Below are 17,433 nucleotides of genomic sequence, written 5' to 3' on the forward strand. Positions count from 1 at the left end.
TTAGAGCTGGAAGGGGATTAAGAAATCACCTAGCTTTGGTTTTCAAATATGCAGTTGTGGGGCCCATTGTTAAAAATGGGTCTTTTGAGAAGTATATACTTAAAAAAAAAAAAAAGTTGGAGAAGCAGCTGTAATAATGCTGCCCCTCATTCCCACACACAAACATCTGAAAAATCTCTAGAACTGAGAAGCCGAGTTTTGAAAGTCAATAGTGTAACCTCCCTCATTAGATGCAGATCAAGTCTAGTCATGACTAAGGCTGCACATGCAGCCCGTTAGTTTGGGAGCCAATATCTAATGTCTTCTGAAGTTCTAATTCCAATGCTTTCTGTGGAAGAATCATACATATGCAGTATTTCTTAAGTGGCTGTTTGCGGCAAAGCACTGAAATAGTTGCTGAGGACGACAAATATAAACGACCCAAGTTGTACCCGCTCATGAGCTCACAGTTGAGGCCAATGAAGAACCTAGAGACAAAACACGCACTTAACCATAACTTACAGTTCCCTAACTACGATTGCTGAGATAAGGATCGTAGTTATGGCCAGTTATGGGCGGAGGGTGGGCTGAACAATGAGACTACCGGATTCAGAGAGGCCCGGGCCTCGAGGGGAGAGAAGGGGCAGGAGGAGGCAGAGGGTCCAACTCAGGTGAGAAATATGGCTGGCGGGCCCCACACCAGGGTCCGGCACAGTCCCGCTGGAAAAGGGGTCGCTCTCCACGGGTATTCACGGCTCGGTCCACTCATTTCTACCCTGGCTGCAAAACCCGAAGGACGCTGGGCGGAAGGGGCGGGGCTTGTGGCGGAAGTTCCTAGGCCAGCCTGTCAGGTTGGAGGGAGTCTCCGCGCCCAGCTCGCGCTCAGGTGAGTGGCGGGTGATCTGCGGTCTCTGGCTCGAAGCGTCGCAAGCCATGAGTGCCCACAAAGCGTGTGGTCATCCTATATCCGGGCAGTGACGGGCCCCGTTTTCGGTCTGGAGCTGGACTCAGGAAGGTTACAAACTGTTTCCAACCAAGTCTGAATCTGAGACGGACCAAGCTATCTTTTGAGGCACCCAAGCTCTGGGTAGAAGCTAGAGCAAAGCTGTCCTCATGCTTGTCTCGGTCGGGAACGGAGGCCTCCAGGTGGTCCGGCTTCAGGACTGAGGTGGCTTGTGGCTGCTACCAGGAGGCCATAGCTTCCCACAGCCTTTCTCTCTTCCCCAATTGTCTAAGCCGACTCCTGCCACAGGAAGCTGTCTGGGAAGCATCCCTCATGTGACCTCTGTCACTTTAAGTCACACTGGAAGTGGGAAGGGGAAGGGAGTGGGCACAAGGGAATGTCAGGCGACTTCTTAGTCGTGGAGAGGGACAGTAGGGGTGACCCCCTCTCCTCTTGGCTTGACAGGAAGCATGGCACTCTGGCGGGCATACCAGCGGGCCCTGGCTGCTCACCCGTGGAAAGTACAGGTCCTGACAGCTGGTGAGTGTCCCTCTAGGACTTGAGTGGGACCAGGGCAGACTGATTTGGAAGCCAGAGGCTTGCCCCACTGCACCACCCTCACTTCCTGTTTCTGTTCAGCTCTCTTGAAGGGTTGGCTGTCTTTCATCCCACACTGTCCCCAGTCTGTTTTGGAGGGTGGCGCCCAAGGCTGTTTTTAAGGGGTATACGTAGTTGGCCAAGCTGTGCAGCGGGGTTTTAGGATTTCAAAGTCCTCAAAAAGCTGAACAGTCAATCCTGAAGGATAAAGGCATTGCCCCAGGAGGCCTCAACTTGGAAAACTAACATTTTACTGTACGCAAAACACTTTCATATACATTATGGCATAGGGCCCCCACAAAGGTGTGTGAGAGGAGAGTTACTTGAGTCCATATTAGATCACACCTAATAAGTGCTGAATCAAGACTCTTACCCCAGTTTTTCGTGGTATTTTTTATTGTGAAACATGCAAAAGAATGATTAAGACGTGTATGTACAGTTTAAATGGCATTAATACTGAACACTTCTGTGTCAGTAATCAGCTTTGAGACCTCTTGAGCACCTCTCCCTAATTCACTCAAAATTTCCAGAGTTTTGTTTATATCATTCATTTGCTTTTCTTATCATTTACTGCCTAAATATGTATCTCCAAACAATATACTAACCAAGGTTAGTATATTGGTATCTGATCACTCCATCCTGATCCATTTGGAGTGATCAGATACCAGTCACTCCAAATGCAGTGATTGAGTACTAACCTCACAGAGGTAATGCAGTGACCTACCTGCATTTGTTACCATCTTCATTTTGCAAGTTAACTAATGTAAGAGGATGGCACGAAGATAAGTAAGTCTTATAGGGGGAATGACATAAGGCCTTAGAACATTTGGGGTACAAAGAGTGATCACATTAAGATGAGGTCTTGCCCATGTTTAGAGGAGGGGAACAGGATTCTAGTGATGACTGGGCTTCTAAGAAGAGGACTGTTGGAAGGGATTGGGGGCTACTGAAAGCCAGAGTGGAACAGGGATCCTGTAACCAGAATAGCCCTACATCAGCACAGAAAGTTAACTGCATGAATGGCCAGGATATGGATTCTTTGGCCCTTCCCTGGGCCCCTCTCCAGTCTCCGGTGCCCAACCACCTCTTGTCCTGTCCTCAGTGTCCGTCAGCCTGTATGACTCACCTGGCTGCGTGTGTGGTGACTCATGCTGGACAGTGTGGCTGTGATGGGAACTGACACGCTGGGCCCTTTGCCCAGGCTCAGATTCCCTCAGGGCCCATAACTGCCAGATGGAAGGTTCCCCCTTGTGGTCATCAAGAATAGGGAGAGAAAGAGTCCTTATATTTCCCTACCCAAGGCATCTGCAGCTGACAATGGCAGGAGCTAGAGCTCCAAGGAGGCCTAGGTGCCGACACGTGGCTGGAGTTCCAGGCTCTCGGTGCTGGAGCCCTTCACCTCCACAGCGACTGAGGCTATGCTGACGTCCCAGCTCAGACCTGAAGCAAAATGTAGCCTCTCAGCACTTTTCCCAGACTGTTTCAGACCATTCAGACTATTCCTTCCCTGCTGTTCAGTGTATTTGGATTAAACTACAAATAAAAGGTGAAAGTGGCTTTAGTTGAGCCATTTTTGGACGCCAGCACAGTAGCTCCTAAGGTCCCATGGGATAGCTCATCACACTGGAAAACAGTACAGAGATTTCAGACTTAGAAGACCAGGATGTGAATCTTAAAGCCATAGCACCTAGTAGGTGCATTAATCAGGACAAGTCAGTAAACTTCTTTGAGCCTCAGTTTCCTCTTTTAAAACTTGAGTTTAGGGGCTGGGCGTGGTGGCTCATGCCTGTAATCCAAGCACTTTGGGAGGCTGAGGTGGGAGGATCACGAGGTCAGGAGATCGAGACCAACCTGGCTAACACGGTGAAACCCCATCTACTAAAAATACAAAAAAAAAAATTAGCCAGGCATGGTGGCGGGCACCTGTAGTCCCAGCTACTTGGGAGGCTGAGCCAGGAGAATGGCGTGAACCCAGGAGGCAGAGCTTGCAGTGAGCCAAGATCGTGCCACTGCACTCCAGCCTGGGCAACAGAGCAAGACTCCAACTCAAAAAAATATACATATATATATATATATTAGCCTGGTGGTGTGGTACATGCCTGTAATCCCAGCTACTCGGGAGGCTGAGGCAGGAGAATTGCTTGAACCCAGGAGGTAGAGGGTGCAATGAGCCGAGATCATGCCATTGCACTCTAGCCTTGGCAACAGAGCGAGACTCCATCACAAAAAAAAAAAAAAAATCCAATTTTTAAAATGGGCAAAGGGCCAGGCACGGTGGCTCATGCCTGTAGTCCCAGCACTTTGGGAGGCCAAGGTGGGCAGATTACCCGAGGTCGGGAGTTCGAGACCAGCCTGACCAACATGGTGAAACCCCATCTCTACTAAAAATACAAAATTAGCGGGGCATGGTGGTGCATGCCCGTAATCCCAGCTACTTGGGAGGCTGAGGCAGGAGAATCACTTGAACTCACGAGGCAGAGGTTGCGGTGAGCCAAGATCGTGCCATTGCACTCTAGCATGGGCAACAAGAGCGAAACTCCATCTCAAAAAAAAAAAAATCAACAAAAAATTCTTGAGTTTAGTTATATGACCTCACAGGGTCAGTATAGGATTATCACTGTGAAAAGGTTTTGGAAATTTTTTTTTTTTTTTTTTTTTGAGACAGTGTCTTACACTGTTGCCCATGCTGGAGTGCGGTGGTGTGATCTTGACTCACTCTGCAACCTCCACCTTCCAGGTTCAAGAGATTCTCCTGCCTCATCCTCCCGAGTAACTGGGATTATAGGCACCTGTCACCACGCCCAGCTAAGTTTTTGTGTTTTTAGTAGAGATGGGGTTTCACCATGTTGGCCAGGCTGGTCTCAAACACTTTACCTCGTGATTCGCCCACCTCGGCCTCCCAAAGTCCTGGGATTACAGGCGTGAGCCACTGAGCCCGGCCTTTTTCTTTCTTTCTTTCTTTTTTTTTTTTGAGACAAAGTTTCACCCTGTTGCCCAGGTTGGAGAGCAGTGGTGCTCACTGCTCACTGCAACCTCCACCTCCTGGGTTTAAGCAGTTCTCATGCTTCAGCCTCCTGGGTAGCTGGGACTACAGGTGCACACCACCACACCAGGCTACTTCTTTGTATTTTTAGTAGAAACGGGCTTTCTCCATGTTGGCCAGGCTAGTCTTGAATTCCTGACCTCAAGTGATCCACCTACCTCGGCCTCCCAGAGTGCTAGGATTACAGGTGTGAGCCACTGTGCCCCACCTGGAAATGTTTTTAAATGCTCCATAAACTTAAAGACTCAACAGGTTGGTTCTTTCTGTAAGTGTTGGCAACCCAGGCACAATAAACTATATTATTATTATTATTATTATTATTATTTGAGACAGGGTCTTGTTCTTTTGCCCAGGCTGGAGTGCAGTGGCATGATCCCATCCTGAACTGTGACTGTGCCACTGCACTCCAGCCTGGGAAACAGAGGATCCTCTGCCTTAGCCTCCTGAGTGGTTGGGACTGCAGGCTTGCACCACCATGCCCAGCTAATTTCTTTTGTTTTTTGGTAGAGATGGGGTTTTGCCATATTGCCTAAGCTGTATTCTTTTTATAGTGGTGTTTGGGTTAGGTTTGTTCCACTTACTATAATCTGAACATGGATAACCATCTTAGCCTTGGGTTCCAGAAAGCAGAGCCTGAAGCTTATGTGCAGATACCTTGTTAGGGAGTAGGAAATGATCCCATTGAGGGAAAGATGGAGAGCCACTATAAGGATGTATTATTGAACAAGCCCCTGCTAAGGGCAGCTGTTGCTCAGTCCCTTGGAACTGAGAAGCTTTTTGAAATACTCCTTAAAGTGGCTGGGCGTGGTGGCTCACGCCTGTAATCCCAGCACTTTGGGAGGCTGAGGTGGGCGGATCACCTGAGGTCGGAAGTTTGAGACCAACCTGGCCAATATGGTGAAACCCCATCTCCACTAGAAATGCAAAAATTAGCTGGGCATGGTGGCGGGCCCCTGTAATCCCAGCTACTCGGGAGGCTGAGGCAGGAGAATTGCTTGAGCCTGGGAGGTGGAGGTTGCAGTGAGCTGAGATCGCACCACTGCACTCCAGCCTGGGTGACAGAGTGAGACTCCATCTCAAAAAAAAAAAAAAAAAGGAAAGAAAAGAAATACTCCTTAGGACTGTCTGGATGAATAGCTATTTCTAGAGAAAAGAAGAAACCTTTTTCTACCACTCCCATCCCACATTGGTCAAAGATTCCAAAGACTTACCCCAGGCTGGGTATGGTGGCTCGCCAGCACTTTGGGAGGCCAAGACAGGCAAATCACTTGAGGTCAGGAGTTCGAGACCAGCCTGGCCAACATGGTGAAGTCCCATCTCTACTAAAAATACAAAAATTAGCTGGGCATGGTGGGCATGGTGGTATAATCCCAGCTACTCAGGTGGCTGAGGCAGGAGAATTGCTTGAACCCAGGAGGTAGAGGTTGCAATGAACCAAGATCACGCCACTGCACTCCAGCCTGGGTGACAGAGTGAGACTGCATCTCAAAAAAAAAAAAAAAAAAAAAGGCCAGGCACAGTGGCTCATGCCTGTAATCCTATAATCCCTGCACTTTGGAAGGCTGAGATGGGTAGATCACCTGAGGTCAAGAGTTCAAGACCAGCCTGACCAACAAGGTGAAACCCCATCTCTACTAAAAATACAAAAATTAGCTGGGCGTGGTGGCAGGTGCCTGTAGTCCCAGCTACTCAGGAGGCCAAGACAGGATAATTGCTTGAACCCGCAAGGCAGAGGTTGCAGTGAGCTGAGATCATGCCACTGCACTCCAGCCTAGGCAACAGAGCGAGACTCTGTCTCAAAAAAAAAAAAAAAAAGAAAAAAAAATTCACCTCATGGGATAACTCCCCTCCGCTACTAGTTTGTCCATGCATAGTCACTGAAGCCATCAGTAGCAAAGGTCCAGGTGTGGCATAGGCCTGAAGCAAGAATCTGTCATTACTACAGTAATGTCTGGAGTAAGAAATAGGTGAATCAAGAACATTTGAAATGATTTAAAAGAAATGTCTGGTATACCAGTTTTGGCCAAGCCAGAGTCCGGAACAGGGTAGCCTGGGGAAAGGGTTGCTGCATGTTCTACAGAGTTTGAGTCAGCCTTATCCCTTCCTTTTTTGAGGGCCTTTCCACTCTCCAGTGGGCCCAGGGCCGAGCTGCATCCATCTTAGTCTACTCGGTCCTGCTGTGGGAGCAGCTGAGCTCCTACAGATACTGGTTTCCCTGGGGTCTGAATTAAGCTAGGGTGTGAGAGCTCAATAGAACTTACAGACCATCTAGTCCAGCCTGTGAGACTGCAGAGAAGGAAACTGAGGCAGGAGTGGGCGTGTCATGCACTGAGGTCTCAGTCAGTGGTTGAGCTGGCGTTATAACCTAGGGCACTGCCCGCCACACTGCCATGCCCTTGAGACTACTGGAGCCTCCAGATGCTGAGTGCAACCCCAGCTGATCTCAGCTTAGATACGTGACAAGCTGCAAAACTACCCATTTTGTCTCATTTTCTAGCAGTAGGATGGGTTCAGGCCAGAAATGAGAGAGCATTCAGAATAATCCCAGAGGATCCACTCTCCCTTCCCACTGCTGGGCTTCCACTCCCTCTGGGCTCTGTGCCAGACTGAGCCCCTACCCTAGGCAGCTGACTAATGTTTGGAGACTTCTGAGGAGGAAGGCAGCACTGCTGGCCTCATGCCAGTAGCTATACCTGCTGACCCAGCCCTCCTGGACTGAAGGACACGCTTCCTGCTCCTCATTCCAAGAAACCACTTCTTGCCCCTCTGCCTTCTGCGCATGAGACTCAAAAGCCACAAAAGTAAGCAGAGGAACAAAATAGGAGAAGTAGGGAATTTACGCCACCCATGCCTGGGAAGAGGGTGTGGAAGTTGGGGCTTTTCCTCTAGTGGACAGGAAGTGGTCCCAAATCAATCTGCTCAGTGGCAGGCTCCCTTCCCCCGGCCTCTGGATCTGGTGGGGAGTGACGGCATGAGAACTGGCACCTACCCAGGGGCATGATGTCACACCTGCGCCAGCATCTGCTCACTGGGCTCCATGCCCAGCCTGTCATTGGGCATCACTGCCCAATAGCCCCTCGCCCTGCCCATCAGGCCTCTGGCCATTATGTTTGCAGGCCTCCAGTCCCAGCTCCCTAGAAACAAGTCCAAGGGGAGTGGGCCCAGAGTACTGGAGAGTCCAGACCAACCAAACATATCCAGGAGACCTCCCAGAGGCTGGGGTGGTTTGGATCTCTTTGGGCTCTGGGTTGGGGAAGATGGGGTGAGGAATCTGAATGTCTGTCCTTCCTGCCCAAAGGGTCACTTGGGCTGGAAAAGCACGCTTGCTCTATGCTTGCTCTAAAGCCTTATACCACCTTGGAGTTGCTGCAGGCACTGGAGGCCTGATCATCTGTGGGCAAAGGAATTCCTGGGCGCCACTCTTCTGAAATAAACTGTCAGGGACTGCATATCTACACACCACCTACTCACCCCTACTGCTGCCCTGTCACTTGGTAGTCCCTCAGGCTTGATGGGCACAGTTTGGGGGACTTAAATCCATCTTTCTCCAAGGCTGCAGGCTTCTAAACTATGGGGCTAGAAGTCAGGGACCTGGCTTTTCATTCAAGCTCTGCCTCTAGCTTGTTGTGTGACTGTTGGCAAGTCATGAAGAGTGAAAACACACACACTTCTCTGTTTCTTTCCCAGGAATATTGCTGCCTGCCATCCCCACGAGGTGACAAGGAGCAGAGTGATGGAATTTGGGGGAGTAAAGACAGAGAGGAAGTGCATTAGTCTAGGGAATGTCTTTGATATGCAAGCCCTTTGGGGCCTCACGTGGGCAGGAACACCTAGCAGGGGAGCAGCCACAGGGGCCTCCTGGTGCTACTGACCTCTGAGCCCATCTCAGCCCATGCTGGGAATACCCTGGCCTCCTTGGTCCTCCTTGGGAGAAGGACTGGGTTCAGTTCCAACTGCACTCTTTACCAAGCCACCTCATCTCTCAAAGACTCATCATTAAATGGGGGTGTAGGCCGGGTGCAGTGGCTCACACCTGTAATCCCAACACTTTTGGGAGGCCGAGGCGGGCAGATCACTTGGGGTCAGGAGTTCGAGACCAACCTGGCCAACATGGTGAAATGGTGAAACCCCATCTCTACTAAAACTACAAAAATCAGCCAGGTGTGGTGGTGGGCACCTGTAATCCCAGCTACTCAGGAGGCTGAGGCAGGAGAATCGCTTGAACCAGGAAGGCGGAGGTTGCAGTGAGCTGAGATCGTACCACTGCACTCCAGCCTGGGCGACAGAACGAGACTCCATCTCAAAAATAAGTGAATGAATGAATGAATGGGGGTGTGACCACCTACCTCCCAGATCTTTTGTGAGGATTAAATGTGTAAGAGCCCTTTGTAAACACCTTACCAAAGTAGACCATTACACTGTTGGTCCCTTCATTTCAGAAAGAACTGCCTTTTGTGCCTCACCATCCCCTGGTCTTCTCGGCAGCACTCTTCCCTTTCTTCAGGGCTGCAGCAGCTCCCTCTTATCCCTGACTGGAGGGATAGGGAACCCAGTGCTGATTGCTTGGGGGTGGGAGCAAACCTGCAGTTCCCCTAGACGTCCTCGCACCTTCTACCCGACCTGGACCTTTGGGAGACTTAAGAGTTCTTTAAGCCCTTTCTCAGAGTCGTCCTGCTGTTTGGAGCAGTACATTTGACGTTTTCCCTTTATTTTCTGAGCGCTTACCAGGGGCTTGCTTAGCTGTATGGTGGGGGAATGGGATAACAAAAGTGTCTGGGATTCTATCCTTGACTCTGGGAGGTCATGTCTCACAGTGTTCTGGAAGACCCCCACCACTTTGGGAGTTTCAGGGAGAGACAAGACAGGATTGGGGGTACCCAGAGCTGCTCCATGTCCAGTAGCCCAGGTGAGGCATGGGTGCCCAGCCCCAGCCCCAGCCCCAGCTCTCAGCCATACCCAGCTGTCACTGACTAGGCTGCTCAGGGGCAGGGCCGGGCAGAGGGTGTGGAGGAGGAGCGCAGCAGTGAGTGTGCAGCCAGCATGGACGTCAGAGCCAGCTCCGGGCCAAGGAATGGGGCAGAAGGATGTGTTTGCCCAGTGCTAATTGAGGGCACAGGGACAGTGTGACTACGGGTTTGGATAGGGGGCTCTCATTACTCAGTGAGATAGACAGGCGAGCCGGAAATCATACGGTCACTCCCAAGTGGCCTGGTAAGTGTGTATTTGCTAGAAATCATCACGCCACCATAACGGAGTGGGGGCTCTGTAAACAGTGATGATTTCTGTCATAGTTTCTGGGTGTGGGTGTCTAAATAGGGCTGCTTGGAGCTGGGTATCTGTGCAGTTAGGGAAAGGGAAGCAGGTACAGAGTTCTGGGGGGGAAATGGCCACTATATTCATTGCCAACTTGATCTAAGGTTGTGAATGGAGGAAATCTCGGTTTAGCTGATTGATTGTGCTAAGAGGTGGCCAAGACTCTTTCTTGTGGGGACTCTTATCAGCTCAACCAGTCATCTTCCTGCTTATGACCATTTGAGCACTCTTCTTTTATTTTTTTTTTTCTTTTTGAGATAGGGTCTTGCTCTGTCGCTCAGGCAGCAGTGTGATGGCGTGATCACTGCAGCCTTGACCTCCTGGGGTCAAGCGATCCTCCCACCTCAGCCTCCTGAGTAGCTGGGACTACAGGCACGTGCCACCATGCCCAGCTAATTATTTAAAAAAAAAATTTGTAGAAGTTGGGTCTTGCTATATTGTCCAGGCTGAACTCAAACTCCTGGGCTCAAGCAATCCTCCTGCCTCAGCCTCCCAGAGTGCCGGAATTACAGGTGTGAGCCACAATTCCAGACCAGCACTCTTGTTTTAGAAAAAGAGTTATTCTGGCCAGGCACAGTGGCTCATGCCTGTAATCTCAGCCCTTTGAGAAGCCAAGGCGAGCAGATCACCTGAGGTCAGGGGTTCAAGATCAGCCTGGCCAACATGGCGAAACCCCATCTCTACTAAAAATACAAAAAATAGGCAGGCATGGTGGTGGGTGCCTGTAGTCCTAGCCACTTGAGAGGCTGAAGCAGGGGAATCGTTTGAATCCGGGGGGCAGAGGTTGCAGTGAGCCAAGATCATGCCACTGCACTCCAGCCTGGACAACAGAGCGAGACTCAGTCTAAAAAAAAAAAAAAGTTATTTTTGCTGTTCTCCACAAATAGAGATCTCTTAGACCAAGGTGAAAGCTGTTGGCAGGGTCTTGCATTGGGCTCGGGGGAGAAAACAGGGTTTCCTACCATTCTACACATGATTTATTCATTGTGCTGTGTCCTAGAAAGAAGTGTCTAGGAATCCAGCCACCTGGTTCTTGCATTGGCCCTGCACTTACTGGTTATGTGGGATCCTGGACTTCGTTTCCATACCTCTAAAATAAGCGGTTTGCATTAAATTATCTTAAAGCCCCTTTTGATTCTGACGGTCTGTGGTTCTCAGCCCTGTGGCCTTAAATTCTCCTTCCTCTCTCTTTACTTACTGACTCTGACTTCCCTTTACTGCTCAATGCAAAGTTCCTGGGCCTGCTCATCCCAGTTCTGACAGGATACACATGAGGTGTCACCATCCTTGGGGAGATGAGGGCTTTGAGGCAGCAGGAAGGGACTAGTCATTTGTTTCCAGAATGAAGCCCTGGGGATGAGAGTACCAGAGTCTCAGTGGAGGTCAGCAGATGTCCCTCCTTCCTTGGAATGGCAGCCCATCCCAGGAGATGTCCTGACAACACCTGTGTACCCTGCATAGGGTCCCTGATGGGCCTGGGTGACATTATCTCACAGCAGCTGGTGGAGAGGCGGGGTCTGCAGGAACACCAGAGAGGCCGGACTCTGACTATGATGTCCCTGGGCTGTGGCTTTGTGGTAAGTTCTCCCCTCAGCAGGGCTTCAGTGGACTCAACAGTAGCCTTAGTTCTTTGTCATCCTTTGGCTTCCCTTGGACTGTCACACCTAAGCCAACCTGCCGCCCTCTTTTCTTAGTGTCCACTTCCCCTAAGGGTTTCTGATACTTGGGGCGGGGAGCTTAGTGAGGTAGAGGCCTAGTGCTCCCTCACTGCAGCCTGCTGCTATGTGGGGTTTACTTCCAGGGCCCTGTGGTAGGAGGCTGGTACAAGGTTTTGGATCGGTTCATCCCTGGCACCACCAAGGTGGATGCACTGAAGAAGATGATGTTGGATCAGGTGAGCAGGAGAACGGAGTGGGGAGGGTGAGCTGTGTTGGGGGTAGGTGGGGATTTCAGCACTCATAGGACTTTAATTTCTCTTCCCTAGGGGGGCTTTGCCCCGTGTTTTCTAGGCTGCTTTCTCCCACTGGTAGGGGCACTCAATGGACTGTCAGCCAAGGACAACTGGGCCAAACTACAGCAGGTGAGCTGGGCAGGTGTGGAGAATGTCTCTGGCTAGCAGACTGACAGCCCAGGGGAAGGAGACAGGTTTTACAGGGATAAAAAAGGGGGTAAGTGCAGGTTGAGTCCCAGGCCATGAAGGAGAGGAGCTGAGGGTTATGGTGCAGGAATGTGCTCTTTGAACCCAAGTCTGTCATTCACACTGGGAAGTGGGAGCTGCTTGGAGGTGCAAGTGTTAATTTGTTCCTTCTCTGTCTCCCCAGGATTATCCTGATGCCCTTATCACCAACTACTATGTAAGAGCTGACACCTCAACTGCTTGTTCTTCTGCTTCCTTAAGTCTAGAACTGTCCTGGGATTGGGGGTCCTCCTGACATGGGAAGCCCTTCCGTTGGGATTACTCTTTCATTCCCAGGATGGGCACCATAAATAGGGAAGCCATCACCCAATTGTTCACCTTTCTCTTATGTGCAGAAGTTGGGGTAGGGCCAGGCAAGACAGTGAGTCTGGGGTCAGGTGGTGGGGCAGCCATCCAACCTTTACCTTCTCTCTTGCAGCTATGGCCTGCTGTGCAGTTAGCCAACTTCTACCTGGTCCCCCTTCATTACAGGTATGTCGCACCCCTACCCCACCCATCAAGGAATACCCACGTTACCAACAGTTGGAGACAAAATGATTCTCATTTCAACCTTGAGCTACCTTAGACCCCCAACTGGAACACTGAGCCCTGATCAGAGTTTCTCAGATTCCCAAGCATGTTATTCAGATGTCTAGCCATTTCCAGAAACCGTCCAGAGTGTCTGCCCACTGACCTTCTTCATCTCCCTAGGGAGGATCCTGCTTCTACCACCCTTGTCTCCATCCCACCTGGGGCTCCGCCTTTGATGGCGTATCTGGAGGGACAGTGGCTGGGGTGCTGCAGCCTAGGTTAGACAGAGAGGTAGACCAGAAAGCCAAGTAGAAGCCTGGCCAGACACTCATGATAAAGACAGTTGCTGAACTGCACCCAAAAAAATAGTGGAACTGAAGATGTGTGGTTCAAATGCTTGGAGGTGAGGGATTGTGGGAACAGGGGAAAATAAGGGGGAACATGACCAAAATGTACATGAATAACATAGCTAAAATGAATACAGACTGGCTGGGCATGGTGGCTCACACCTGCAATTCTAGCACTTTGGGAGGCTGAGGCGAGAGGTTTGCTAGGGTCTAGGAGTTTGACACCAGCCTAGGCAATATAGTGAGACCTCATCTCTACAGAAAATACAAAAAATTAGCCAGGCACATGGTAACATATGCCTGTAGTCCCAGCTACTTGGGAGGCTGAGGTGGGAGGATCACTTGAGCCCGAGAGATGGAGGTTGCTGTGAGCCAAGATTGTGCCACTGCATTTCAGACCCTGGTGACAGAGTGAGACCCTGTCTCAAAAAAAAAAAAAAAAAAAAAGGCTGGGCGCAGTGGCTCACGCCTGTAATCCCAACACTTTGGGAGGCTGGGGCGGGCAGATCACAAGGTCAGGAATTCGAGACCAGCCTGACCAATATGGTGAAACCCTGTCTCTACTAAAAATACAAAAATTAGCTGGGCGTGGTAGCAGGTGCCTGTAGTCCCAGCTACTCGGGAGGCTGAGGCAGGAGAATTGCTTGAACCTGGGAGGCAGAGGTTGCAGTGAGCCAAGATCGCACCACCACACTCCAGCCTGGGCAACAGAGTGAGACTCCATTTCCAAAAAAAAAAAACAGAAAACAAAAAAGGAATACAGGCCGGGCGCGGTGGCTCAAGCCTGTAATCCCAGCACTTTGGGAGGCCGAGGCGGGCAGATCACAAGGTCAGGAGATCGAGACCACAGTGAAACCCCATCTCTACTAAAAATACAAAAAATTAGCCGGGCGCGGTGGCGGGCGCCTGTAGTCCTAGCTACTCAGGAGGCTGAGGCAGGAGAATGGCGTGAACCCAGGAGGCGGAGCTTGCAGTGAGCCGAGATCGCGCCACTGCACTCCAGCCTGGGCAACAGCGTGAGACTCCGTCTCAAAAAAAAAAAAAAAAAAAAAAGGAATACAGACTTATGAACCAAATCTTAAACATTAGGGTCCTTTGCAACACTCTTTGAAACCAGAGCAAGGTTAATTTAAAACAAAAAGATGCTACTTTGTATGGTAGTCCGTACATTTTGGAAGATGAAATCTCAGCTGGTACAGGACAGATAGGGGCCCTTTCTGTGATTAACAGAGCTACATGTGGCAAGAGAGCCGCTAAATATTTAGCCTTTGAGGAAGGAAACAGAGCTCTGGGATGGCACTAGAATTTGAGCCAGTTGTCCTTTAGTCCAAGCCACACAGGCCCTTCACAGGGCACTGAAGGGGCTGGGTGCGGTGGCTCACACCTGTAATCCCAGCACTTTGGGAGGCCGAGGTGGGTAGATCACTTGAGGTCAGGAGTTTGAGACCAGCCTGGCCAGCATGGTGAAACCCTGTCTCTACTAAAAATACAAAAATTAGCCAGGTGTGGTGGAGCACACCTGTAGTCCCAGCTACTTGGGAGGCTGAGGTAGGAGAATTGATTGAACCCGGGAGGCAGTGAGCCAAGATCGCACTACTGCACTCCAGCCTGGGCGACAGAGGAGACTCCATCTCAAAAAAAAAAAAAGGCGCTGAAGGAAAGAGACCTAAACCTGCCAATCTTCTGACATGATCCCTCCTTTTCCATTTCACACTCTCATCTCCAGCCCTTGCTCACTGCTTAGCTTTCCTCCTCTTCACCGTGTTATTCTTGTTCCTTAGGTTGGCCGTTGTCCAATGTGTTGCTGTTATCTGGAACTCCTACCTGTCCTGGAAGGCACATCGGCTCTAAGCCGGCCTCACTTCATCGTTTCCACCTTGCAGTGATGCAGCTTGGCCCTGGAACGGTCAGACAACTTCCTAAAGTGGGCACACTAGTTTCCACAGGGTTGGGTTGCCAGTCAGAACTTAAGAGGACTAGCACCCTGCAATGCTCCCTTCACTCTAAAATGTGCACTGACTGCTTTAGAGCCCTTGATAATAGTCTTATTCCCACCACATACTAGGCACTCCATAAATATCTGTTGAACTTTCATGACCTTATCAACTTTACACACATATCCCAGCAAATGCCACTCATCCCCACTCTTCATAGACACATTTGTTACTCTAACCCTGCCTAGCCTTGTAGCTCCAGCTCTTCAGAGACCCCCGGAACCCTTTATATGATGCCTCAGTAAATATGTTATTAAATGTGTCATCCGGAATCTGCAGTGGTAATGGGGAGTCATTTCTAGAGCTGGAAAGAAGCCAAGAGACCACCAAGCCCAATCTTTTTTTTTTTTTTTTTTTTTGAGATGGAGTCTCGCTCTGTCTCCCAGGCTGGAGTGCAATGGCGCTATCTCGGCTTACTGCAGCTTCCGCCTCCTGGGTTCAGGTGATTCTTCTGAGGAGCTGGGACTATAGGTGCGCACCGCCATGCCCAGCTAATTTTTGTATTTTTAGTAGAGATGGGGTTTTGCCATATTGGCCAGGCTGATCTCGATCTACTGACCTCGTGATCTACCTGCCTCGGCCTCCCAAAGTGTTGGGATTACAGGCGTGAGCCACCACGCCTGGCCAAGCCCAGTCTTCTACAACTGAGAACCCTGAGGTTGGTAGAAGGGAGGTGACCTGCCCACACCAGGAGTTAGCAGAAACTTGAACCCATATTTCTTTACTACTCATGGGCAGAGTAATACTGCTGCTATGATTCCCAGGAGAGAAACGGAACTTTGCTAAACTACCACTTTGGACAAACTCAAAAGCAGATGGGCCATATTTGTGGTCTGAACGCACTTGGAGGCCAGAGACCCTCTGTTACATGGTGCCTGTGTGAGACAGCCCTAGAATTTGGATCCTGGGGCTGGAAAAAGATGAGAATGCTGGGAGACTTTGGTTGTGGAAGACTGCCTCTCAATGGGACCCACTGTGTTGGCTGAGTGCCAGCGGTGGACTCCTGATACCTGCATTTGCAGAACTGATAGCTGCCACGAGGCAGTGGTTTGCAGCAGTACAGCGTTCTCACATCATCTCTAGCCACTTCTAGAGGCGCAGGACGAGGTCAGCACCATGGACAGCCCCCACGGTCCCGCCTCCCTTTCGTGTGTCAGAACACGCGACCCGGACTAGTCTGGTCTGGTGACGGCCCTAGTCACTGCTGGCGGTTCTAAGCAGGGCGAGGGACTCCCGTGGGTCCCAGAGCAGTCCTTTCGCCCCAGCCAGCTTCTCGCTCTCCTGCGTCCAGTGCTGCTTCCAGCGCTAGCCCCAGGGAGACGAAGGCTCATGTCGGGAGGTGTGCCCTTCCGGGGCCCGCCAGCCGCCAGACTCGAAGCTGTGGCTGTCATTGCTTCTACAATCAGTGCATGTTCTTCGCTGACGTCAGTCGGAGCTGTCCTGTCGCTATATAAGGCTGGCGGCAGTCCCGGGACAGACCCTGTGTTCCCCAAGGCGCCTTCGGCCCGCCCCGAGGGACAGAGACTGGAGCTCAATCTTGGACCGTACAAACATTCGCCGACAACCTGTGAGTGGCTCAGAGCGTCCACCCAGCCTCCCCCAGCACCAGGACTCCACTCAGCTCAGCCACCGCGCTCCTTCGGGAGGGAAGCTGGGTGGAAGGGATGGAACAGCACTGGCGCAGTAGCCGGGGCTGGAGGGCAGGCTGCGGGCATTGGGCGGCTACCGGAAGGGTCGCCGGGCGAGCGCAGGGAGGGGAGCGGCCTCCTGCAGCTGCCCCAGGCGCACCTCACCCTGCGCTGCCCCTGTGTGTCCAGGGCCGGCGGCACCATGAGGCAGGCGGGGCGCGCGGCGCTGCTGGCCGCGCTGCTGCTCCTGCTACAGCTGTGCCCTGGGAACAGCCAGAGGAGCCCCGAGGCGGCCGGGGTCCAGGACCCGAGTCTGCGCTGGAGCCCCGGGGCACGGAACCAGGGCGGCGGGGCCCGCGCGCTCCTCTTGCTGCTGGCAGAGCGCTTCTCGCGCCGCGCAGGGTCCAGCCGATGGGAACCCGGGACGGCAGGCGAGCGGCCGCGGCGGGACAACCCTCCTCTGTCCATTGACCTCACCTTTCACCTGCTGCGGACCCTGCTGGAGCTGGCGCGGACGCAGAGCCAGCGGGAGCGCGCCGAGCAGAACCGCATCATATTCGACTCGGTGGGCAAGTGACGGCCCGGTTTGTGGCCGCGAAAACTTTGACCCCTTTCCCCCACCCCAGGGTTGGGATGCGGGGCAGAGCCACCAGGGCACTCTCTGCTTGACTATTTTTTAATAAAAGTACTGAAGACCCGTTGGCTTCTGTCGTGGGGGCAGGGCAGTCACAGCAGCGTGGGAGCCCGTGGGAAGGTGGGGCCCCCGGGCCAGCGGGAGGGGAACAAAATGCTGTGGGGGGCTCCAGGAGAGCGGCTTTCAGCCAGGTCAGCCAGGTGCCTTTGAACTCCAGGGGTCCCCAAATCCCTAGGACCTCAGAGGTC

At 51.6% G+C, this 17,433-nt stretch overlaps 2 protein-coding genes across 7 annotated transcripts; both read left to right on the top strand.

Moving 5' to 3' along the window:
• The first annotated feature begins 805 nt into the window (after nt 1–805).
• Nucleotides 806–17,248, top strand: MPV17 (mitochondrial inner membrane protein MPV17). 6 transcript variants are annotated; one of them, XM_015433882.4, is made up of 8 exons: nt 806–865; nt 1,388–1,462; nt 11,292–11,452; nt 11,677–11,769; nt 11,860–11,955; nt 12,197–12,229; nt 12,491–12,543; nt 14,711–17,248. In XM_015433882.4, the coding sequence occupies exons 2-8, from the start codon at nt 1,393–1,395 to the stop codon at nt 14,778–14,780; spliced, it is 576 nt and encodes a 191-aa protein (XP_015289368.3). In that variant the 5' UTR covers nt 806–865; nt 1,388–1,392; the 3' UTR covers nt 14,781–17,248. The 6 variants fall into 6 exon arrangements, with proteins under 6 accessions (XP_015289368.3, XP_005576347.3, XP_073868226.1 ...); XM_005576290.5 differs by having other exon boundaries at nt 11,337–11,452; XM_074012125.1 differs by having other exon boundaries at nt 11,372–11,452.
• UCN (urocortin) lies at nt 16,399–17,248 on the top strand. Its single transcript, XM_005576297.4, has 2 exons — nt 16,399–16,490; nt 16,741–17,248. Exon 2 carries the CDS (start codon nt 16,754–16,756, stop codon nt 17,126–17,128), a length of 375 nt encoding a protein of 124 aa, XP_005576354.2. The 5' UTR covers nt 16,399–16,490; nt 16,741–16,753; the 3' UTR covers nt 17,129–17,248.
• Nucleotides 17,249–17,433: the final 185 nt, after the last annotated feature.

The sequence above is a fragment of the Macaca fascicularis genome, chromosome 13, assembly GCF_037993035.2.
Source record: "Macaca fascicularis isolate 582-1 chromosome 13, T2T-MFA8v1.1".
Taxonomy (NCBI): Eukaryota; Metazoa; Chordata; class Mammalia; order Primates; family Cercopithecidae; genus Macaca; species Macaca fascicularis.

Coding starts and splice junctions, on each gene's coding strand:
- UCN (XM_005576297.4), top strand. CDS start 16,754: ATGAGGCAGGCGGGGCGCGCGGCGCTGCTGGCCGCGCTGCTGCTCCTG.
- MPV17 (XM_015433882.4), top strand. CDS start 1,393: ATGGCACTCTGGCGGGCATACCAGCGGGCCCTGGCTGCTCACCCGTGG. Junction 11,770..11,859: donor AGAAGATGATGTTGGATCAG/GTGAGCAGGAGA, acceptor TCTCTTCCCTAG/GGGGGCTTTGCCCCGTGTTT. Junction 12,544..14,710: donor CTGGTCCCCCTTCATTACAG/GTATGTCGCACC, acceptor CTTGTTCCTTAG/GTTGGCCGTTGTCCAATGTG.